The 25,586-nt window shown below is 39.6% G+C and overlaps 1 protein-coding gene across 5 annotated transcripts in view; it reads right to left on the bottom strand.

Moving 5' to 3' along the window:
* Nucleotides 1-25,586, bottom strand: part of LOC127604436 (pro-neuregulin-2, membrane-bound isoform-like) — a 42,583-nt gene that overhangs the window by 3,331 nt on the left and 13,666 nt on the right. For 2 of the 5 annotated variants that reach the window (XM_052071468.1, XM_052071508.1), the window contains 10 exons: nt 19,419-19,581; nt 18,340-18,458; nt 17,878-18,001; nt 13,353-13,411; nt 9,018-9,041; nt 5,682-5,784; nt 5,284-5,455; nt 4,550-4,677; nt 3,288-3,500; nt 1,034-1,217 (listed from right to left, as the gene is read on the bottom strand). In XM_052071468.1, coding sequence (XP_051927428.1) covers nt 1,034-1,217; nt 3,288-3,500; nt 4,550-4,677; nt 5,284-5,455; nt 5,682-5,784; nt 9,018-9,041; nt 13,353-13,411; nt 17,878-18,001; nt 18,340-18,458; nt 19,419-19,581 — 1,289 coding nt within the window. The remainder of the gene's footprint in view (nt 1-1,033; nt 1,218-3,287; nt 3,501-4,549; nt 4,678-5,283; nt 5,456-5,681; nt 5,785-9,017; nt 9,042-13,352; nt 13,412-17,877; nt 18,002-18,339; nt 18,459-19,418; nt 19,582-25,586) is intronic. The other 3 variants (XM_052071486.1, XM_052071475.1, XM_052071497.1) reach the window with 3 other exon arrangements.

Below are 25,586 nucleotides of genomic sequence, written 5' to 3'. Positions count from 1 at the left end.
ACACTGCAGGTATAAATGCCAAATTTAGTATTGTATCTATTTTTTTCCACTACAATACCAATGTTTAACCATTGAGAAGGAAAAACAATAAAATTAATTAATTTGTTTTAGAGCTTTTCAGGACATCTATGTTGCTTTAATGGCTTTTCCCCATAGTTTGCAGGTTCATTTCACATCTTTTTTCATGTACTTGTTTTACATTCAATTTAACTTTCGCTGATGTTTTGATATTCTGTGATATACTTTGAATAAATGTGTGTTTATACAGTTCTCCATAATTCATCAGTGTACTGCAGTGGTGGCCAAACTTTTTGTAATCGAGAGTGACTTTTTGGGTACTGATTTCTGTTAAGGGCTACCAGTTTGATACAAACTTCTGAAATAACAAATAAGCTCATATCACCTGTCATAGTTTTAGCAGTATTAAAGATTAATTACATTGATTCATGTGAAGACACTGGTCAGGTTCATGATTTCCAGGCCTGTAGTAATCAAAACGATTTTCAACAATGGGTGTTTTGCGTGATGGTAGAGGACCCAAAAAGCAGGGAGGCAGGAAGAGCAGGGTGGACTGAACAAAATATATTCACAAAACAAATACCTGCAGGAGTACAATGGAAAAACTAACTCAAATACACAAGTCACATGAAGCCCACATGAAACCAAAATTTACAAAGAAACAAAACGACAGGAACAAACAATGATTCGACAAAAACTAACAGAACCCAGGGAACTAAATACAAGTAAAGCGACGAGCCAACGAGAGACACCTGGACAAGACACAAAGGGTTGAGGGGGCTGATTGGTTAAACACAAGGGACACGGATGATGAGAACAGGTGGAGACAAAAAAGGCACATGGGAGAACAAAACCGAATGTAACCTAAACAAAAACATAACCGTGTGTTCAGCAAAACATGCAAGAAAAATAATTTTGATCTGGGGAACTGACTTTGTCCAATACTGTATCTCCAGCGGGTGGAGGGGGGTCATCTAGCATCCTGAAAACCTCTGTAAAAAGCTGGTGTACATACATCAGGGCATCTTAGCAGCGGCTGGTCGTCATCTCTGTGGTAGGCTGTGGCAGCAGGTGGTAGGGAGAGGGCATGGCTTGTGTTGGGTGATGTGATGTGGAAGGTAGGAACCTGGGGCGGCAGCGACGGGTAGTGGAACTCCACCGGAGACAAGCGGGCTGGTGTGGTCAGCGCAGACACATACCTGCATGGGGATAGACAGTCAGCACATCATTTGCACTCATTAACCAGATTCACTATTTTAACTCAAACTTGAAATCTGTCCCGACTTTTCAATTTTATAAAACCTTCAGAGGTGGAAAAAAATACTCTGTTCAGATAATGAGGTAGAAATTCAGATAAATGTGTAAAAAAAAAAACACCCAAAAAAACAACTCTTGTAAAAGTACTGAGTCAATTCCTGTACTTACTGTAAGTAAAAGAAAAAAGTACAAACAGAAAAAGATTGTAATTCCGCGCAATGTAAACAACTTGGTGGCACACAAAATAATTCCCTTTCACTATAAACATATGTAGTGGTTATACCTGGTCAAAAAAATAATAATAACTTTACATGTCACAAGTGCGAGCTAAGCTGGTTCAACTTTAATGTACGCCAATTTCAGCCAGAAATGGACTGGCCATTCGGGAAACTTCAGAAGTTCCTGATGTCCACTACATCCCTGGATTCAGAAGATTAGTTACAGTGAAACTAACTGAATTGTGAAAGGAAATCCTCCGAACAGGACAAGAAGAAAGCTGCAACTTCTATGCCTTTTTTTCAGAGCAGACAAACATGTCTTTATTAGGATAGCGTCATGTTTCCTACATGACATATTCACCACAATCAGTCAGTCCTGGTGCTCAAGACAAATAATTATTTTGAATGAGGCCATGGAGAGGTCATATCTTGTTTGTTCAAATCCACTGTCACCATTGGAAATGCTCCCTATTCAAGTTTCTCAGTGTCACTGCTCTTCCAATTCTTTTTTTTTTCCAGCCGAGAATCTGAATTAATCAAATCTTAACGGTTAACTTTACCTTTCTATATTCTTCTTTTAAAACTGTGTCATAATCTGAAGAGATTGTAAAAGGTGTAAAACACTTTTTTTTGACAACAGGGAAGAAACTAAATATATTTATGTTTTAAAATGTAAACTTTAAAATTAAAATGGTTTAAGAAAAATTGATGATCTGTTGTATAAATATCAGAAATAAAATCTCCACTGTACAGCTGTCATTGTAACAGCTGTCATGATGTGTTTTGTTCATGGTGCTGGTGTTAAAATGTGAACATCTTGAATATATCAATCATCAAATTGCCAGCTCCTCGTGCAGAATGAATAAGGAATCTGTACACATTTTGTGCCACTTGATGTCGCCCAAAACTAAACAGAGATTGTGCAACCGCTGACACAACGAGGCAAAATTTTTAAAGAGACAGTAAGTCTCCAGACTGAGTGGCGTTTTGATCTTCTAAAGCGCCCCCTATTGTTTTGGAGTGTACATTTCTTTGTAGCCATGTGTTGACGGGCTGACTGAGATACAGGTGAATAAATAAATACAGTAATAGATGTCATGCATTTTCAAATAAAACAAGAACTGAACTCCCCACCAAAATCTAAAATATAAATATCCCAATGAAAACATGTACTTGTCCAAAGAGGAGGAGAAAAAAGTCAAACTTATTTAGATCCTACAGCTTCACTGTTACTAAAGATAAATTAATAATCAAAAATACATATTTTCAGACAGTCCCTAAGTATATATACAAAATAAACATGTACGTCACCAACAAAAATTGTACGTACCCATGCCGACAATCCCCTCGTACCCAATTGTTCTTTATATGCATGTATCATAAACATTACACTTGCGTCCTCCCTTCCTAACATACCCCATGTACAATATATTTGTACACATTCTGTTGAGGTGGTTTATGTTTTGAGATTGTTTTGATTCCTCACTCATACTGTTCAACAGTTTCACGCCACAAATTAACAATATGCTTAACCGTTTGTTGCTCAGGATACTAAAAAAGAAAGAAAGAAAGAAAGAAAAATCACAGGTTAAATTGCTCAAATAGTTAAAAAACAAACATAATGTATTTGCAACGTGTTTGGCAAGACCTCAATTGAACTGAAATTTATTCCCACGACTATGAAGTGTTGATGGCCATGTCATGCAATGCACACTGTATCAGCGAAGCATTGAAATTGGAGAAAATCTTTCAGGTGGAGTCACCATATGTACACAAAAAAGGAGATTTTGCTACCTGTCACTGTGAGGTGAATCCCTTAGCGAGTCGTAGGAATCTCCATACTGCATTCCTGGACTGAAGACATCTGTACTACGCCAGTGGGCTCTCCTTGCCATGCAAGCTGGACTACTGCATTTACTGGTTCCAACAGAGCTGGACAGGCCACCAGACTGGCAGTCTGAATTCATGCTGTCTGTTCGCTCCATGCTCCACGTCTGCTCCTCGTGTCTGCAGACGTTAAGGACAGAAGTATTTTCAAAGGTTACAGTAGGACTGGCGAGGCATAAGGACAGAGAGGAAGGTAAAGGAACATATGTATGAAACATATATTGATGAACAAAAAAAATCTATTTCAAGGAATTCCCTCTTCCATGTCATTTTACTCTGGTTTCAACTGTCCTTGAGAATGTTTCGGACTGTTAGTTTCTTTGGAAAAGAGAGCTATGGTTCTAAATAAATGTTTTTGATCGCCAGCCAGTATGGCCGATGACCTTCTGAGTTTACCAGCAGATCAGCTTTCTGTTTTTTTTAACTTGCTATGCTGTTTTTATCAACCTCCCTCACACTGTCTCTGTTCGCTTCTCGTACTGGTTGTACTTTGACGGTAGCGTATTGACCATGTTTGCACAGCCAGTGTTGGGTTCATTTCCTGCAAACTAGTTCACAGTTCAATTCACAAATTCTAAAATGAACAACTTGAGTTCATGAATCAAAAAAATAAAATGTTAACCATGGACGACCAAAAACAGACTAGTTCATTGTTCGTTTTTGTTTTTCTTTTTTGTGTGTGTTTTTATAAAACATAACAATGACCAAAACGTGACTGAAACAAACATGACAGTAGCATACAAACAATCACAAGTCGGCCGGGAGTCCTTTTATATCCACTAATTACCTAACGACCAACAGGTTTGCAGCTGCAGGGAGAAGCCCCACAGTGCCACCTGTTGGTCATAAACCGAAACATGACAGTCACACACTCTAACTAAACACCCCACTCGTCTTCAAGACGACCTTAGAGCAACAACCCACCTGCGACATCCGGCCAAAATTTTTTTTTTTTTTTTTTACCTCCATTTGGTAGGCAGTTAGTGATTTAGAATATTGAAGATAACATGGGAGACTATGTTGCACCACTGTTAAAAAAAGAGGCCTTGTCAGACTGGACCTGTCCATGAATGAGATCCCTCTTCGGTTAACGGATTGGTTTCCTTTGTGGAGCAGAAGCATGTAAATAAAGGATATTTTCACCGTAGATATATGAGTGTAAGAGCTACCTGGATGCATGTGAGGCAGTGGTTGAATGATGTGAGCGGGTCGACATTCTGCTGCCTGCGTAGTTGCCAGCACCTTCAGCGCCGTGGCTGATGACACACTCTGTAGTCGGGACACTCTTGGAGATGTACTGTAAATCATGTACACACATTTTTTTACTCAGCAAAATGGATGATAAATATTTGGAGGCTTATGAAGTGTTGTTCTAGTCATTCAATTGTTTTGTTTTAATCAGGGCACTTGAACCAATAAAAAGTGCATTAGATGAATAAGATGAATGCTTCAGGGCTGATCCAACCTGCAGAACACAATTCAACCAAACAAATGTGCAAATGGGCTCTTCTCTCATTTTTGCAAAGTAAAAGAAATGTAATGTTCTAACATTAATCCCTACGCACTTTAGAAAACTTCTCTTGCAAGGTTGCGTGACCTCCTCATAGAGTATCTTCAAAAGGCCTCCTTCCTACTCCTTCAGAATCGGCAGTTAATGAGCATGCATCTTTGTCATGCAGTGTGTAACTCATAGAATGCTTAAATGAGTGTGTTTGACCTCAGAGCACTGCGCTGCAATGGCAAGTAGTGTGGGGGCTTGTCACAGTATTGAGCTCGCCAATAATGTCGGTGTCTGTTGTGGCTGCCATCATTTACCTTTGCAACGAACAAACTGAACAAAGCCACGAGATCATGTTTCCATTTGTCGAGAATGTCGATTAGTTCATTCTGACTTCAGAATTACCTGTACCTGTCTTTGCTGTATGTTTCTACTGTTTGGACTCACATCAACCATGGGGATTTCTTCGGGACCAGGCCCGGGGTGATTGGGCCCATTGGCCAGCATGCGGTTCGGTTGCTCCACACATTGGTTCTGGTTCTGATGGAGATGATGTTGCATCTTCTTCCTGTGCTTCCTGTAAATTGCGTTATGGGAAAATAATAACTGGTTTGGCAAAAGGGTTCGTGTCAATTCAATATGCCTTTGCAGCTTAGGGACTAATATATAGTCTTATATCTCAGAAGAAACCCTATTTTTGAGACAAATGAGTAGGTTACTCTTTTTGTTTTTAGAGTGGGTGAGTTTGACAACTTTCAAAAGTGGGTATTTTATTTTGTGCAGTCGATTCAAAAAGGACATACTTGGTTTTGCAGTAGGCCACCACACAAACGATGCCAACCACCAACAAGGCCACACAGATTCCTGTGATGGTCAGCATCCGCCTTTGGTAAAGCTCCTCGGCCTCTGTGACAGAAAATGCACACGTGCAAATACATACATTCATATGCGCACACGACACGTATTTATGCATCGCAGACATAAAAGCACAGTACAGGCGCACCAATCATGCGCAACACACATCCAAACAGGAACACACACACAGACAGGACTGCATGTTATCACATTATGCGCTACAACCTCTGATAAGTTTGTTGTTTATTAAAAAAAAATTGCTGTTCCGGAAACATTCATATTTCTAATACGTGATGTATTTTCTTTTGATTATTTCTGCCTGCACAGTGTCTGCTAAACTATTTCATTTACTGAAGTATTATGGAATGAATAAATTAAAATCAGACATACAGTAAGTGAACCTAGATAGCTCTGTTATATGCAGTGTGCGCAAAATTGTGACATGGCTGTAAGTTTTAGATGCACTTCAGTCATACATAATGCTTCTATCACACTTAAGACAACATTTTACATCCCAGTAGGAGAGGGAACAGACATTTGAACGCATGCTTGCATAGATGCAAATGGAAAGTCAAATTTAAAATGAAATAAAAAGTGTTTACACCACAATAATAGCATTGAATATTCTGATGCTCAAAGCTAACTGAATTCAAAATAATCAGAAAATTTATTATTTGAACTTTGAAGATCACTTTGCAATTAGTTTGAGTTAATCGACAGATTTTGAGATGTTAAAGAGCACTGACAAAGGTATAAATCCTACATTATTATGTGAAAGAGATTTGGCTTTCGTTCATTTCAATTTGCAGGAGAGATGTTTTCTAAAAATATTGACGATAGTGAGTTCAAAACGTTACCTTTCCTATCACCTAAACTGTTAGCAAGTGGGTCACGCACTTGTATGTTTTCTGGCAATTTATTCCGGTGCTAGAATAAAAATTGGTTGCTTGTTAACAATCGTGTTTCGGGGGACCAAAATGATAACTGTATTTTTGCTCAGACAAAAGAGAAATCATACATAAAAGGGCGGGGGGAAAATCTGCAGAAAACCTAGGCTGGCTGAGCGTAGGCAAGTATCGTGCACTAATCTGTCCTTTGCTCCTCTTTTGCTATTGCCTTGACTTGGAAAACCATCCTTGCAAGTAGGCAGACTATCAGTCGGGAAGGGAGGACAATCCAGCGTAAAGAAGCAAGTACCGGGAACCCAAGAAAAATTAATGTCGTACCAGACGATAAAAAAATATAAAAGGACTGTAGACGTTGCATTATGGGAAATACTGTACATGATCTACTCTACTGTATTTATATTACTCTGAGCTCCAGCAAAAAAAGTGAAGCGCTATACCTGGTTTACGAGTATGCTGTTTGAAACTGTCTGGCGCCTGTCATGATCCTGTTCTTGTGTGTCTCCAGCAGGTGGCACATATGGGCCTCCCCCTCTGTGTGCACACCTGCTGCTTGTCGGATTATTTGACAAGTTGCTTCTCTTGATCAAGTGTTTGTTTCCTAGACCTCTCGCCTTCATCATAGTCATTCGTGTTCCCTTAGTTCCACATTTTTTTTAAGTATAGTCTTTGTTGAGTCAGTTGATCTTGCTTTTGTTTTGTCGTGTGAATTGGACTCTGTCATTTCCTTTGGTGTTCCTGGTTTAATTATTTCCTTGCCTTTTGCAAGCACTTTTTTGTTAATGGATTGTTTTTCCTGCATCCTTGTGACCAGCGTTTTCTGTTTTGGACTTTGTCGGCTTTGCTTTTTCGATAATGAACATTTTTGTTATCGCATTTTGTCTGTGTCTGTATTCCTGGGATCCGAAAAATTATTCGAGGTGTTCCGAACCTGACAGAGCCCTTGTAGACCATTGGGATTCATCTAGTTTGTGTGTATAATTGTTTTACTGTGGTGTAACACTAAAAACTGAGGAATGAAAGACCAACAGCACAACAGCGGGTTGGGATGGGGGGGGGGTCAAACTACGGGACAAGAAATGAAAGAGGGAAAAAAATGTCCTGAAGAGTATAGGGAGGAAACCAAGATGGGAAGAGGAGTGGGACAGGGCTGATAAGGAATCAAGAGAGTCCAGGAGGGTGAAACTTTTTCCCAGAAGCAATAACATAACATTGTGCTTTCATCAACTCAAAGGGGATTTTAAAAGCTTGTCGGTCATGCCCTAGTTGATATCGCTGTAAGAATTCAATGTCATATGCAACTAAACCACAAACTTCAGTGAATTTGTCCAAATGATCTCAGTAAGAGAAAAAAAATGCTGTAACTGTCAAATACGCTGACCAGCCTATTGACCCTTTGCACAACATGTGCAAGGGGCCAAAGCAAAAGTTGTATCTGTGGCAAATATTTTGGTGACTTCAATCAAATTGCAGGAGAGTAAACCATTTCGTTCCTTCTCCACACCACTGAATACTTCGATTAAATTCTCTCTTTGGGTAAATGCACGCCTCTCTTACAACATAACAGTATTAACTTTCTTGACACAACGCTCGTATTTTATGTTCCTCATACTCTGCATGTGGAAATAAAGTTGTGGCTGGTCAGTGAAAATAAGCTAAAACAGAGAGAAAAATACCTCTGCTTTGTGGATATAGAGGCAAATCCAAATGATCTTTACCAAACATATTTTTTTACCGCTATGAAGGGGCTATAGTTTCTAAAAAGAGGGCCTGAGTGGGAATTGATGAGCCACCGGTAGCCTTGGCCCTGCATCGTGCATGTATCATTGTGCACTGATACAGAAAGCCAAGGGAATTGGGAAGGCAACCCCACTTGCACAGCGGAGCCAATAGCATTTGTGAAGTAGGACAGGCCCGCTCTTTGCCTTATCTCTGACACTGACTCAATCAAGGGCACAATAATTAGGACAAACAATGTGGTCATGGCTTTTGGAGCCCTCAGCAACGCTTTGCAAAATTATTTGCCAGTGGCATTTATTCATATTCTCACATGTGAAACTGTGTTTTTGCTCTTACATGTGATCTAGCCTATTCTAGGCCCTTTACATTTCCATAGAATTGGCTCTGCCCTTTCTAGCGTTAAAGTATTCATCTCAATGATCCTTTCTCGTCCTCCTTAACCAAGTTATTCTATGCAAAAAGAGTGCATGCAGAGAAGGGGGAAGAGAGATTGCAAGTCTTAAAATTAGGTTTGTGGGCGGAAGAAAAGGAGGGTCAGGCTTGTTGGTTTTAAAAAGAAGGTGGCACAATAATGTGTGACTGTGACACAATCTTGGCAAACGCTTAAAGCACAGCAAAATAAACAATAATGTTCCATACCCATAAATTCAATTCTGAGAAGCTCTGCCAGCACAGAAAGTTGTTGTGGTAAAAAAGGAAAGAGATAAACAAGGGTCAGCTGTTATGTCCACTTGGTCGAGGATCTGCTGTGTATTTTGTTTCTTCCCAGTACACGCTGAACCAGGAATCTCCATTACTGCTTTGGAATCTGTCACTCAGGCAAACTGACATATGTGCCGTCCAGTAACAGACAGACAGTCACACAACCTCAGCTCTGTGAAGCCCAACAATATCAGGGAAAAAAACAGAAGCACACCCAACACAAAAACAAAAGGGTAAAAAAATGAAATCAATCAAGAACAAAAGAGAAATCAGCAGGCAGGAAAGTGCATGCAGAAACACATGGACATGGCTAGCAAAACACAAATTCACATCAGTTACTTGCCAACTGGTTATTTATAGAACATAGGACAAAAGAAATACACAATGCCAAACAAAAAAAAAAACTAAAAGCTGTGAGATGGTTTCTAACATAAATGATGAGGACAGATGATGGACTGACAGGTTGATGCTGAATCTCATTTGGCTAATGACAACTCAACTTAAGCATTTCTTCCGCACTCATATCTCCTTGTCCTGCACAAAGCTGTTAGAACCTCTTATGAGTTGTGTTGTGTTGCATGCATTAGTACAAAAAAAAAAAAGAAGAAGATGCTCTTGTCCACCCAAACCTGATCTACATTTTGACAGGGCTTTGCATTCGGAACACCGTGTAAGCAGACAGTAGGGCATCGCGATGATCTTTAAACAGCAGCATGGACAAGACATGACTTGAGGGTGGAAACAAATACAGCATTCAGAAAACAGAAATTACAGTGTGTAGTCCTTACAAAATGATCACAGATTATTGAAGACTTAAAATTTAGTGCACTGAAATACAAAACATTGAGGCTGGAAGATTAATTCAATCTGTCTCTTCATTTGTTTAAATGTTGAATACATTTTTGTCATTGTAATAATACTATGGATTTCCAATTAAAAACGGATGCCAACACATCCTGTTATTTTCATTTCAGAATTAGAGACCACATTTTTTGTTTGACCAGCAACATTTTTGTTCTCACGGTCCCATGTCACACCATTTTGTAAGAACTGTCTATTCAGTCAAAAATCTAATATTGCCTAAAATTGATTAGGCTTCTGTGCTGACAGTAAAGAAAAAGAGACCCAAAGATTCAAAGATTGATAATGAATGTGGGTACACACAAATATGCAAAGCTAAAAAGAGGTTTGAATTTCTCAATATTCTCTCTCTATGTGTGTGTGTGTGTATCTCTCTCTCTCTCTCTCTCTCTCTCTCTCTCTCTCTCTCTCTCTCTTTCTCTCTCTATGTATATACAGTATATAGATAGATAGATAGATAGATAGATAGATAGATAGATAGATAGATAGATAGATAGATAGATAGATCCATATAAATATATATATATATATAGAGAGAGAGAGAGAGAGAGAGAGAGAGAGAGAGAGAGTGAGAGAGAGAGAGAGAGAGAGAGAGAGAGAGAGAGAGAGAGAGAGAGAGAGAGATTTTTAAAAATTATTTTTGCCACCTTTTAATCAATTTTAGCTTAAACAGTGATGATTTTGCATGCAACAGTGCAAGGATGACACACAACAACAACAAGCAGGAACACCACCACCCCTCCCCTACCATTTATATCCCTAGTGGTCTTGAGGCAAGTTATATGACTTTTTTTTAACATATAAAAGAGCATTGTAATTGCAACATCTGATTATGATGTCAGTACCTGATTGATGTGTCATATTGCTCATGCAATGGCAATGGAGACCTACACCAAGCCCAATTTGTACTTTGCTCGAGTAAACATAGTTTTCATTAAGAGTTATCAGTCAGGAAAGCAGTGAAGAGGGTTTTGCAAAGAGTCTAGAGCAGGGGTCACACTACACGTTTTAGATGTTTACATCCTCCAACACATCTGATTCAAATGATCAGCATCATTCTCAGGCTTCTACAGAGCTTGCTGATGATCTTAAGACATGAGTTGGTGATCCCTGATCTAGAGGATACAAGTAGATTGGCTCCATTGGACTTGGTTTTGACGATGTTTACTGGATTTAAACACAATGTTAAGCAAAAATGTCGGATTAAAAAAAGAGATATTCAAGGTCCTTTGAAAATGTTGATCGCAAAGCGGCCTTATTACATCAGTGAATTGTCAGACTGTTTGTTTATGCAGCATGTAAACTGAATAATTATTCTACATGTACATCACGGTAACTTACTGTTAGTCATTACATTGAGTTTTGTTGTATCCGTCTACAGAAGTATATGTGACTTTAACATACACATACAGCTAGCTATGCTGCATGTACCTGAAAAGATTTTGATGCTTGAGACAGAGCCAGGCTGGCTATTTCTGCTTATGTAAAGATAGTTTCTATATCCCAGCTGGAGGATTTGTCTGATCATCTTTCTCTAACTACTGCTTTGATTTAACCACACAGCTTTATCTTACAATTAAGCTTCATGGAAAAATTACATCACGTAACAGATGACCCATTGAGATAGAGGATGAAAACAACAGTCGCAGTAGTAGGCTTTATCCTTGTTCAAGGGAAAGGGAAAAGCCCTCATCAGTAGCAATGGATGATGATTCTTTGTCTCATTACCTTACTTGGCTAGTTAAAGCGTCCTACTTTAGTTCAATCTATGAGAGTCTGCCCCCATAGAAATTATGACTGGCCGGTATTCAAAACAGCGTCAGAAGGACAGAGAGTATTGTTCACCAAGTACAGACTTAAATTGACACTTTTGTTCCAATTACGCAGATTGAAGCAAAAATACTGTTTTTTCTCAAATAGTGGCCTCCACTCGACCCCCACAAAGCTTTTATTTTTCCATCGAAGATAATTAAGAAGAGGTGGTGCCAAAATGTGGCTAGAGTCATGTTTATTGCCATTCATATTAGCATGTCTCATGGGAAATTATAATTCCCATAAGCAGACATGGTATCACCATCGTTCTTGTATGTGTTAGTGGTTGAGCTGGAGCCGAGCCCAGCTGACATTGGGGGAGAAGTTGGGACACACCTTGGCCTAGTCGGTAGTTAATCGTAGGGCACTTCCAGATGAATTATTAACATGTACATGCACACCCATGGGAAATTTAGAGTCCTCAATTAACCCAACCCGTTGTTGAAACAGGAGGGTCTGAGACAACTTTCGAACCCAGAACCTCTCGACTGTGAGGAAGTCATGCTCGAAAGTGTTCCACTGTGCTGCCATATCCACTTAAAGGATACACATTTGAAATACTTCTACCACAAAGGTCTGCAGAACGCCGAATATGTCTGCCTGTGGCTCTATCCAATGCACCAAAATTGTGTCACAATATCTGTGACACCTGATTTTAGGTAGTCTACTTTTTCTTACCAAACTGGTAGATGTGCCGGGGGCGTGTAATACAAAACACCCTTGGACCAGTGGAACGGATAGTGATGCGTGGCACACTAAATTACACTTGCCCCGGCGTGAAAATGAAGATGTGCCCATTTTTAACCGACCATACATGTGACTTTCTATGAAAAGAGGTCCCATTATGTTGTTATATATATATTTCTAATTAAATATAATTATTAAATGGTGGCCATAATTATCAACAAACCAAATACACTATAAACAGTTGCACAAAAAATTATTACATTCGAGTTGACGATAATGAGCCATAATTTTTAAATAAATAGTTAATGTGTTTAATACTTTTGAGATACTTAAATTGTTCCCGTTCTGCCGGTTTAGTCCGATTGTCTGTCGAAAGAGTGCGACGTTAACATGTATGCGTCATTGGCAAAGAGTTAGGGGGGTGGTTGTGGGAGGTGTTGTGTAATTTTGAGTTTAAATGGGTATATAGTAATGCTCATTAATGTTGTTAAAAATCTATGTATACAAATAAAGAGCAGCCCTAATAAATACCTTAACCGTAAAGGTGCCCTTATCAGCTAAAGAAATAAAAAGCTCTTGGCCACAATGTGAGGAAATCACATGCAATATTATGCTTTAAGGTTCCAATTTTGCCATGATTGGTTTAGCCACACCAAAAGGTACAGTTCAGTTTACCCTGAAATAAAAGCCTCTTTAGTATCCAGGGTAAACTTTTGAAACAATGTGAGAGTATACTGTATGTTTCTAAAATCTAACACATGATACTGTTCACCAGAGGGGCAGTGGAGAAACGAGTGATCACACAGCATGCAGACACACGTATACTGTATATACAGTATGTCAGTTACAAGCCCTCTCATGTAGCATGCTGCATCTCAGTGGAAGGAGACACACAAGAGCAGACGGACATACTGTAGAAACCGGCCATGACGGAGTTTTCACAGCGGTCCCCCGTATAGTCATTGGGACACCTGATGGAGGGAAAATCAACACACAGAGGGGATAGAGAAGGATTTGGGGTTGAAGATTCCAGGCGAGGGAGAGTGGGGTATATCCGGAATATTTAGGAGTAAAACACAAATACAGAGACAGGAAAGAGAGGGAAAAGGGGGCAGGAAGGAGACACAAGAAAGCATAGAGAATGTTGAATTAGAAACAACGCCATCCACCAAGTACAGAAAAAAAGATGGCCTGCATACTGTCACATAACCGCCATCAAAACCGGACGCCAGTGATACAGTAAGGGCATTGTCACAATCATGAAGGTCGTGTGATGGTAGTCTGGGAAGGAAGGGTGGCAAACACCCAACCCCTACATTTACATAAACACACACATAAACATATAATATATAATAATGAATACCGGAGGGCGGCCCGGTAGTCCAGTGGTTAGCACGTCGGCTTCACAGTGCAGAGGTACCAGGTTCAATTCCAGCTCCGGCCTCCCTGTGTGGAGTTTGCATGTTCTCCACGGGCCTGCGTGGGTTTTCTCCGGGTGCTCCGGTTTCCTCCCACATTCCAAAAACATGCGTGGCAGGCTGATTGAACACTCTAAATTGTCCCTAGGTGTGAGTGTGAGTGCGAATGGTTGTTCGTTTCTATGTGCCCTGCGATTGGCTGGCAACCGATTCAGGGTGTCCTCTGCCTACTGCCCGAAGACAGCTAGGATAGGCTCCAGCACCCCCGCGACCCAAGTGAGGATTAAGCGGCTCGGAAGATGAATGAATGAATACCGGTCACTTCATTAGGTACATTTGCACAACCTAATGAGTATAACAAACATGATCACAAACTAGGATACGGTGTAGCAAATGCTCAGTTTTGACTGACCAAATAGGGTATGACTCCAATTTAGGATATAACACATAATAAGCATTATTTCTGATCAGTTCAAAATAAAAATCTTGGATATGGAGTTTATATTCTTATCCCATTGTCTATTAACTAAAAGGCAGCTTGAAACATGAAAACATGACAATCAATCAGACAGTAAGGGCCTGATTTACGACAGGTTTGTGCATGCAAAAACGAGCGCAAACTGGATTGCATTTATATTTTGCATTTTGTGCATCGTGGGAGAAGCATTTACAAATGAATTCAGCACATGCAATGTGATTCATCAAACCTGAGACAAAGGGTGTTGGCTGCTTTTGGATCTTTAAATAGCACGCCTGAAAGGCCTGTGCGAACGCCATTGCCGTGCGAAAGAAACCATAACAAGAATGTGCGGGCAAAATGAGAGGCGAAGGGGAAAGCAAATGTTACAATTTGTGTAAATCTGTGTGAAATGTCACATACAAAAAATAGTTCTTCTGTTCAATGATGCAGTCGTGCTTTTTCACCTATGCCAAAACTCCTTTCATCTCTGCATTTATGTGAGTCTTGGTGAGCTCAGCTCATGGTGGCAACTGGCCGTCACAAGTGGTGTTTTTCTATAAACACATGACTAATGAGACAAATACCAAATGTGGTTGGAAACAATAAATACTACGTTACACACAACACTATGAGGGAAAGCAGAACAAAAACAAATCTGCCTTTTTAAAAACGTGTACTTCATCATTCATTAAAAAGCTCTTTTTTTCCTATTTGGATACCATCATGTCGCTAACATCAGACATTTGTTCTTTGGGTGAAATTTCATGATGAAGCTAAAGTGTGTACTATTAGCTTTACAGGTTAACTTAGGTTCTTCTCTAAAGTTTTGAATCCACAACTCCAACTGTTTATTTTGGGACATTTTGCATAAATAGCTGAATGGCAAAATTACAAACTCTCACAACAGTTGTTTGATCCATGAAAATGTCTCTCCCAACTCTTCCAGTTTGGGTATATCTGTTGGAACCTGTTGACTCTAAACTCAAGAACCTCAGAGAAGAGTGGCAAGGTACTTTTGATGAATTGTCAAGACCTACTCTTAAGAATTGTTAACTTCCATTAAACTGGAAAGTGTTGTCTCTGTAAACCTTGAGGCTGGGCGGTGCTGATTTTGCAAAAGAGCACAGGCCAAAGTGTTGACTGCGCTGTTTGTGGAGGTGGTCACATCCAACTTCAATAATGTCAACTCCTTTTGAGTTTTGCCGCCCACTAATATATAACTCAAAGATTCAGAAGGTTTGATGGTTGCTGTTCACAAAGTTATGAATGAAGTACATCTCATTACACCAGCTGTCTACCCTGTGTTAGACGTGGCATTTGGTTTGGATTGATGTTCTGCCTCTAATGTGTGACTACCCAAGGTGCATCCCCAAGACACTCCCCCTGCTGCGCTGACCCGCCCAACTTGGCTGTGATTCATCTGTCATATGAAAATCAAAATCCACCAGTTTTTGCATTGCAGATGTACTCTCTATCGCTCATATATTTGGTCCTCCATTATATGCTTCTTTGGAGAAAGGAAGATTGTTTCAAACACAATCCCAAAACACACCACACCTGTTGTCCAACAGTTACACTACATTCCATTATAATTCTGCATCAAATTTGCTTTGTAATCCATCCATCCATCCATCCATCCATCCATCCATCCATTTTCAATCTGTTTATCCTAACAAGGGTCGCGGGGTGTGCTGGAGCCTATCCCAGCCGTCTTCAGGCAGTAGGCGGGGGACACCCTGAACTGGTTGCCTGCCAATCACAGGGCACACGTAGACGAGCAACCATTCGAGCTCATAATAACGCAAAGGGACTATTTATGAGTGATCCCTTAACCTGTCATGCATTTTTTTTTAATGTAGAAGGAAACCGGAGTACCCGGAGAAAACATCCAAAGTCCGCACAGGAAGGCCGGAGCCAGAATCAAACCTTGCACCTCTGCACTGTGAGGCCAACGTGCTAACAAGTCGAACACCAGGCCGCCAGCTTTGTAATCTTGCTTCTTTAAGGCTGGCTATAGTATCTCTGACCGACGCAGCAGCACACACACTCTGATCTTTATTGTTTTTGGCCAGCAAATAAACACATACTTGTGGAAAACTACAAGTCTTTGAGACTTTTGCTATCCAGCACTTGTCCATGGCTAGCTCTGTCCTCAGCTTACACCACCACACGTTACAACTTTCCTCTCTCAAAAGCTTGATAACCATATAGGAAATCGACCCAACCCAAGCCACTTCCTGCAGATGGAATGGTGGCGTGAGCACGACAGATTGCAACAAAATGAAGTGGTACCAAGCCAAGATGAAACATTGCCCCCAGGATCAAATTAAACAGAAAAGACTGGGTAACTCCAAACAGAGCAAGGACATTGGGTGGGAAAATCACTTTACAAATGGGGATTTGACACCAGCCCAGACTATCCATTTGGAGAAACAAAACAGTGAACCACACCCTTCATGAATACCAGTTGGGTCCGTAGTACTCCAATCAGGACCTTAAGGGTGCAAACAATATTGCCCATTCAACAATGAATGAAATTTTGGTGCGACAAAGTAAAAATGGATACCTAAAAACATAAACGTTTATTATTGGTGATGATGTCAGAATATTATTATTTAATGGCATTCTTCAGCATTATTTTTTAATTTTTGACTTGTTAGAGAAGCTCAGTGAGCTGGTTCAAATTTGGGTATAAAAAGGTGAATTCCATTCGAAATGGGTCATTCTGTTGGACGCGGTAAAATGTCAAGAGCTCACTAAAGAGGCAAAATTTTGCATTAAGCTCTTCATGGTGCTCGATGATATTTATAACTGGTGGGCTAATAAATTTCACATCACACCCCCAAAAATTGTTTTGTTTGTTTCAATAAGGAAAAATAACACTTTGTAAGATTATGCAGTACACTATAAAATCATGCAGTAAAAACAATGAAATGGAAAGGAAAGAATGAATCAGTTTGTAAATCATGGTTTAATGCTCCAATTCTATTTGTTGTGTTATGCCTTCTGGTGTGCCGACCTTGGCCACTGGGTGGCAGTATACTATACAAGCAAAGAATTATAGTAATATTAGTCATTATAAGTCTGACCAGTATACCTTTATGACTGTCAATATTGTTATATTACCTGTCTACATGTATTGCTCCAACATTTGTGTTCAAATATCCATTGCTTAGTGGGCTCTAAACTTGTGACTAGCGATGCAAACCACTATTTTATGATGAATTGTTCACTAGTGGTCAAACTTCTGCTTGTAAGTTAAGTTGAATTCACTGTCACCATAAAGTGGTCGTATCTGAGGTTTGCACTTGCAAGTCCGGGCATAAAAATGAGTCAAATCGTGGCTCATACTTGGGGGGAAAAATCCAAACAGGGTAACTTGAATCTCAGGCATCACTGTATTTAATATAATAATTGTAATGGGGCTTCTGCAGGGATTTGTAGAGTATTTTTCGACAGAAAATGTCTGAGGCCCAACATGAAACAGGACAACAAGAAAGGAGATCGGAGGATTGACTACGCTGTGATCATGGAGAGGGTGGACGACAAGACAACTTACTTGCAAGAAAGCTGGTTAATACCATGTATGAAGTAACAGTCACCACCGTTGATGCAGTAGGCCTTTTCCGTGTCGTTGCAGTGCCTCACATGACTCACACCCGGGGACAAGGTGGTGGTGGTTACTATTTGGTAAATACAAGAAATGTAGGTTTTGTCAGTGAAATGCTGTCTTTGAAAAGAAAGAAAGTTTGTTGGTTATCCTACCACCGGCATAACTACTCATGTAAAAAGCCTCCACAAAAATATGCAACAAGGTAAACTTAACATGATGAACGTAATGCACTGCGGCATATTAAAATTGAGAAGGGACAACAGTCCAAATCACATTTTGCGTGACATTCGCTGTATTTATGTATTGATTTATATTGTGAAATGTTGGTGACATAGACTATTATCGCATTATTATCAACAGCGACAAAAAAAAAAGTGAAAGGGGGAAAAACAAGTTAAAGTTGCTTACAGATGTGCACGCTGATAATACTTGTGACGTTTTCTTGTCCAACTGAGTTTTCAGCCACACAAGTGTAGTTTCCAGAGTCTTCCACGCGCACTCGGCTGATCAGCACCTTGGAGTTTTTTCTGGGAAAAAAGAAAAAAAAAAAGGAATGATAATAAATAATAAAAATAAAACACAGCATATGGTCAGGATAGAGGCAGATGCACATTTGGTTCTGAAACACCATATAGTGTTGCTGAAGTTTGTTCAGAAAAGACAAGATTCCAAGCACAGAAAGACTGTTGTTTCCCTCATTCCATACTTTACCAAATTTAAATTACTGTGACGTTGTTCGTCACCATCATCATTACTGTTGCTGTATTACAATACAATACAATAAAATACATGCTGATTTATATAGCGCTTTCACAACAGCGGCAGCTGTAACAAAGCGCTTAACAAAACAGTTAACATAAAGTAAAATAATAAACAACACATAACATAAAACACGGACAGTCATGCAGTTCTAACCACATGACAGCCTTTCACTGCTGTCGGTTTAAATCGGGTATATGTGATCTTTTTAACTCTTCTTTGTATTTTAAACAGTAACAGAAGAAAGCAGCACTAAGGAATATGTGAAGGACATTGTACATTTAAACATTTAACATAACCCAACTTGATTAACATAGGCAGTAAATTAAACATATGAAAAGTTTTTTGGGGGGATCCTTGATTGTAAACACTTATATTCAGCAATACAACAAATGTAGAACAATATAAAATAAGTCAGTGTACTACAAAATAAGCGAATAAATAAATAAATAAATAAATAAATAAATAAAATGCCCATCAAGAATAATGCAAATAAGCCAAAATAATAAATCAAGCGTTGGCTGCTTGGTAGCTGCAAACTGCTTTTCAATGTACATGACTGCGATAGTAAGGTAAGAAATCAAGACTGTTTTGGACTGTGCTTCAATCATTTAGAAATTGGATTTTCCACGTTATTGTCAGTTTTTTTTAATCCTTTCAAGGACAGTGGTTACTAAAGTGGAGTAAAAGTATTAATCCATCACAATCAGTCAGTTTGGCGGACTTACTTGTTGGTTTTTATTCTGAGGTCTCTCCCTCGCTGAAGTTCATGTCCATCCTTGTACCAGCGGAAGGATGGACTTGGATTCCCTGACGCCTCGCACTTCAAGTACAGTTTGTCCCCTTCTATCAGAGACTGGCCTCGCATCAGTCGCAGCTTTGGAACAGAGGCTGGGCAAAAAAGAGACATTTTTTTTTCACTTGTTGTTTTAAGGAATTAAACACACTAAAAAATTTCACTCAGTTCCGTGAGTGCTGATTTGTATGTGTACGTATGGGTCGTGCATGTGCGGATTGGCGTGTGTGTGAGCGGGTAGGCGTGTGTTTCACTTAGGGCCAAACACAATCAAAGGCACTGACCATATTTGCAAACGAAATTCAAATGTTTATTCCATGAAATTGTATTCATTTATTCCAAACAGCCAAATTCTAGTAAATATGGACGTTAGATTTTGTTTTTTTGTTTTTTTTTTTGGGCTGTCAAATCAGATTTCAGCCTCTTCGTGCTGCCATGTCAATCTAATCTGCCCAAGGCCTTCAGAATCAATCGTGCTGGCCAATGTAACTTAAACTATATTAGCAAAAGGACTGCTTCTTCAAGCAATCACATTTCAAATTTGTCCTCACAGGGCTTATTTCCCCAGTGTGGGACAAATAAAGGATATCTTATCTTATCTTATCTTATGCGGTGACCCGAGGTGATGTCAACATTTTTGCGAAGCTTGTTCCAACCAACTTCGACCAACACATCTCTACTGACGTGCACACATAAATACATTTAGTAATTAGCATCTCGAGTGAGTGTTATGTATTTTTTTAATATGTCATGCTTTAGTTTCATACAGTACGTTTTCATTGTGTTTGTATAGTATAGATGGTTTCTATAATTGCAATGTAATAGAAGTGATATTAAAAGGTCCAATAAATTGTTACTGAAGGTTGTTGTCCTTAGTTTGAATTTTTGTCGTGCGGCATCTCATCCCCAATGATGAAAGTGCAGTTAAAAGTCAGTACTCTTTAGAACTCATCAATTTGTATTGTAATGCAATGTTGATTTAGTCCATACACATACTATCCAGCAATGAAGGTAAAAGTACTATTAAAAAGAAGAAGGCAACGGCTGTCATTCTTTGGCAGCTCGAGAAGCATTCCGCCCTTGGGTCACACAAACAGTTAAGTGAGACTTCCAAATGATGTGGCGCGTGGAAAATATATAAGGTATGCTGAAGTCTTGCAAGGCGCCCCGGTAGTCCAGTGGTTAGCACGTCGTCTTCACAGTGCAGAGGTAACGGGTTCGATTCCAGCTCCGGCCTCCCTGTGTGGAGTTTGCATGTTCTCCACAGGCCTGCGTGGGTTTTCTCCGGGTGCTCCGGTTCCCTCCCACATTCCAAAAACATGCATGGCAGGCTGATTGGACACTCTAAATTGTCCCTAGGTGTGAGTGTGAGCGAGCATGGTTGTTTGTCTATGTGTGCCCTGCAATTGGCTGGGAACCGGTTCAGGTTGTCCCCCGCCTACTTCCCGGAGACAGCTGGGATGGGCTCCAGCACCCCCTGCGACCCTTGTGAGGATCAAACAGTTTGGAAGATGAATGAATGAATGAATGAATGAATGAATGAAGTCTTGCATATATAACAGCCGTTATTCAAACAATAATTTTTTTTGGACCATTAAAGAAACACACACACACATACAAATATTGGTCAAATTTTAAATTCCGAAGATTTAGATATTTGACTGTATAAAAATGTCAAACTCATTATAAATAAATTCAATCATTACATCTTAATGTTTTCAAAAGTGTTGCATTGGTCCTGTTTGGTGTTTTTTTTTAATATATATATATATATATATATATATATATATATATATATATATATATATATTTTTTTTTTTTTTTTTTTTTTTTTTGTGTGTGTGTATTAATTATACTTGCTGTCATCAATGCAATTATATGTTGAAAAGAAAAACTGTACCTGCAGGGACAAAAACAAAATCTGAATTATTAAAGACGAACTAGTATACATTTTTTCCCCACAGATTTTGTCTGTAGAACCCAGCGGTCTTGATAACATGTATTTGACATGCTTTTGTCAAAATACTCCAACAACCACAAATGATAGCACACGTTTTACATTTCACTCTCGTTTGAGAGAGGAAAATAAAAAATGCAGTTTTGAGAGGCGGGTCCTGTCTCACACAAATGAGCCACTGCTTACCCCGCCTATGTTGCTGTATATCCAAGCCCCAAGTCATGAAAGTCGGTGCTAGTGTTGCCAGCGTGTGTTCCTGTGGCTGTCATTCTTTAAGGTGCAAATTCATTATCAGGCACCACCAACAAATTGTCAACTTTACTGGTCAACTTTGCCCAGCCTGCCTGCACTAAGCCTCAGTTGCTCCGAATGAGCGAAGTGTAAAGCACTTGGGGCAAAGGGCGTAGCCAGAAACTTTGTAGTGTGGTGGCCAGGGTGAAAAACACCTCAGTGAGCTCAGTGAGCTCAGTGTTGGGTGGCCATGCCATGCGTGCGTCATTCTTTAACATACCATCCCCAGTCAAGGTTTCATGAGATCAAGTTCACACATAAAGAACCACGGATCACATCGTATGAACAAATTCGGCCGAAACACAGGTGATGAACTCAACATACTCTTTCAACTGTATAACATAAGCATAATTGTTTTTGAATCGTCAAGTAGCATATCATTTAAGATTAGACCAAAGAACATTTAACAAGTTTGAAATTTTTAATAGCATTGTTTGAAAAAATTAGCACAAAAAGAAAAAACCCACAAACAAAACAAAAAAAGCTGTCTGTATATGGACCCAAGATTTCAATGCATAATTTTCCCTCAAACAAAACATGAATGGGCCAAGACTGCAAATACACACATATTTCTTACAATAATGATGTCATTAGATGTGACAATAATGTCTTTTCTGCGTACTAATGAGCAAGCCTGGCCAAGTTAGTCTAATTGGTTACATATATCATCATTAGACAATATTCACAGATGAGATTTTGAGGGTATTTCCTGTGTTTTCTTGCATCTTGGCCTGTCATGCTGAAGGTACCCTAAGCAGTCATTCAGATTACATTTTTATGTCTTTATGAGCGTGGAAATGAATCGTAGAACGACTAAAGCAGCTGCAACAGGAGGTTAACCTGGTTACAAATGAGCTCATCCTTTACTGGGATACTTCTCCTCGGGCACCGTGAGGCTTTTGTCAGCTGGCAAATGTTGGCTCAAAATCAGGAGGAAATTACCCCTCGTGGATAGAACATCCAAATTTCATGGCTATGGAGTAATTTTGTATCACTCTCCCTTTTTTTACTCTATTTAACATCTTTATTGTTGGCAATTTTGGGAGCATTATTCAATCTTTGTGATTGTATTTCCAAAATAATAGCAGACATCATCACTGAACATGAGTTTGTTTTCCTGTGGACAATATTGAAACTTGGTTTCTCCACTCTGATTAACTCATTGATATCAAGCGGAAGTTTGATGATGACTTTCTCCGTTGAGAAGGTTGTTCCACACTCTAACACAAGTCACAGAGGTTTGTGCATAATGTAACTGGGAAAAAGAAGTATCTTTCTGTGGATGGAAAGTGTGGACGGCAGGAGTCCGTTTATTTTGCTAATTTCAAGAACATTATCCAACAAATAACATGTGTGTACTTAAGAGGGCATGTCTTAATTCAGATGTTGTAAGGAACACTTTTGTCAACATTTTGCAAATATGTTCAGGCGGCAGCAGTTTAAAGAAAAAAGCCATTGATAATCATCCAGCAGGTATTCAACACTGCTCCTGCCATACATGGAGTCCCGAAGAACATCTCAATGCAGGCTCCTCAAAATGTAAGCCATCATCCTGGAAGCTACTGTATATTTTGGCAAGCCTCAACCAAATCATGAGGAGGAACGTTTTCAGCAGACGAAAACAGAATTAACACTCAATTTCTTCCAGTTTAATTCAGTGATTAATCTCCTGCTACTTTGGTTGGTCCAGATGGATGGAGTTTTTGATGGTTTGTGGATAGCGAGCATGTCCCAACGAGCAGGAAGAAAATGATGGAATGGAAGAGAACATTTTGGTCTGGAATAATGATGAAAAATAAAAGCAAGTATACCTACAAAATACTGTATATGGAGTTTCTCAACAGCCATTTGCCGCATTGGTGTGAAAAGAACTCGTACTCATGCTAGATAATGTACAATCCCATTGTGCAAAAAATACCCATACCTGTAAAGATTGAAAAATCTCATGGTGTGGCCACCATGATCCACTGACCTCAACCCGATAGAGGGTGGACAGCAGTATAACTCCAACCATCAGCTCTCTGAGGCAATTATTGAATCCACAAAAGGGATGAAAGCTGACAATATTCCACGAATTTACAATTTCAATAAATGAAATAGTCTAGATTCTAATAACCCCCCCCCCCAAAAAAATCTTAACAAGCTATTTTATACTGTTTTGTATAATAATGTACATCAATGTATCTTGTCCAACCTTTGGCGCCCCATAGGCTGGAATGTTGTATGACAACAACAGAACAGAGCCATCGCTTCAATATGACTTCAGCCAATGCATTTTATGCTCCTTGCATGTGATTCTGCATTTTTATTCTGTTTTGAAAAAAATATATAATCGGGAAGAGGTCATTTATGTGAATTGCCCATCGTTGCTGTGTTATGTAGCTGCACTGTGTCAAGGCACAATCTGTGATCCACACATGCAATAAATTGGCCATCTTTTATAGCTAACTACAGCAATAACACCAGAACAAAATACGTTAGTGATGCCTGCAAAAAGGGCATTGCTCATACGTAAGACGATATACATAAATTCTCTGAAAGATATATATACAATACTTTGATAGCTAGCTACGTAGCCAGAGGTTAGCTCGCAAGCTAGTTAGATAGATAGACAGGCAGACAGATACACATTTACAGTTGACAGATAGATAAACAGATATGCCAATGTTATGTATTATCCGATTCGTCGACTAATCGAGTTATCACGACTACTTTTGATATGTCAACGAGCAAAATAATCTGTGGCAGCCCTCATAAAAAGTAGTTTGTGTTTGTGTTAGTATTTGTTCTTGCAGAACCAAGCTAAAGTGTTTGTCATTTGCAGTTTTCTCACAAGAATTTGTTAGATTGTGAGAGAAAAAGATCAATAGTTTGTTCACAGATCAACATTCATGCAGCTTTTCCAACTTCCTGGGGAGGTGCGAAGCCCTACATTGATGCACGCCAAAAGAAAGTGGGAAACCTGTTGCACTTCATCTGCAGTTTTTCACACAAGATGCACATCAATCGCAGTAGCTATAGCTTGGCCAAAGGAAAGACATTTAAAACACTGCAACAGACATCAAGAGAACAACTTCACCGCAAATTTACACAGTAGCTTGACATTAAAGCATTTCAAACTATTCTAAATTAGCCATGCGGTAATTAAAGTGTTGTGACAACTAGCATCTATTTTGTAGGTGATCCCAGATTATTGAGTCTTGTTGTCTGCTATTAATAGTGCATACTGCAAACCTCTTGCAATGATTGGATCTATTTGCTGTACAATACACCGTGATTTGATGTTTCAATACACAAAAAGAACAAGAATAGTTATTAAGTTTCTCACTATAGCAATAAAATGCCAATAAAACCCACCACATATCCAAAAACAGGAATCCTGCATTACTGAAGTCACATTTATTCATTCATTCATTCATCTTCCGAACCGTTTCATCCTCATTAGGGTCGCGGGGGTTGCTGGAGCCTATACCAGCTGTCTTCGGGCGAATTGGTTGCCAGCCACTCGCAGGGCACACAGAGACAAACAACCATGCACACCCGCACTCACACCTAGGGACCTAGAGTGTTCAATTGCAGGGCACACAGAAACAACCAATCGCACTTCCACTCACACCCAGGGACAATTTAGAGTGTTCAATCAGCCTGCAGTGCTTGTTTTTGGAATGTGGGAGGAAACCGGACCACCCGGAGAAAACCCACGCAGGCCTGGGGAGAACATGCAAACTCCACACAGGGAGGCCGGAGCTGGAATCGAACCCGGTCTCTCTGCACTGTGAAGTCGACGTGCTAACCACTGGACTACCGGGCCGCCCCAGTCACATTTATGTGAAGCATAAAATCTTCTATGAC

The sequence above is a fragment of the Hippocampus zosterae genome, chromosome 1 (assembly GCF_025434085.1).
Source record: "Hippocampus zosterae strain Florida chromosome 1, ASM2543408v3, whole genome shotgun sequence".
NCBI classification, from domain to species: domain Eukaryota; kingdom Metazoa; phylum Chordata; class Actinopteri; order Syngnathiformes; family Syngnathidae; genus Hippocampus; species Hippocampus zosterae.
Note: the sequence above shows the minus strand (reverse complement) of the source record. Positions and strands in the feature narration are given on the sequence as shown.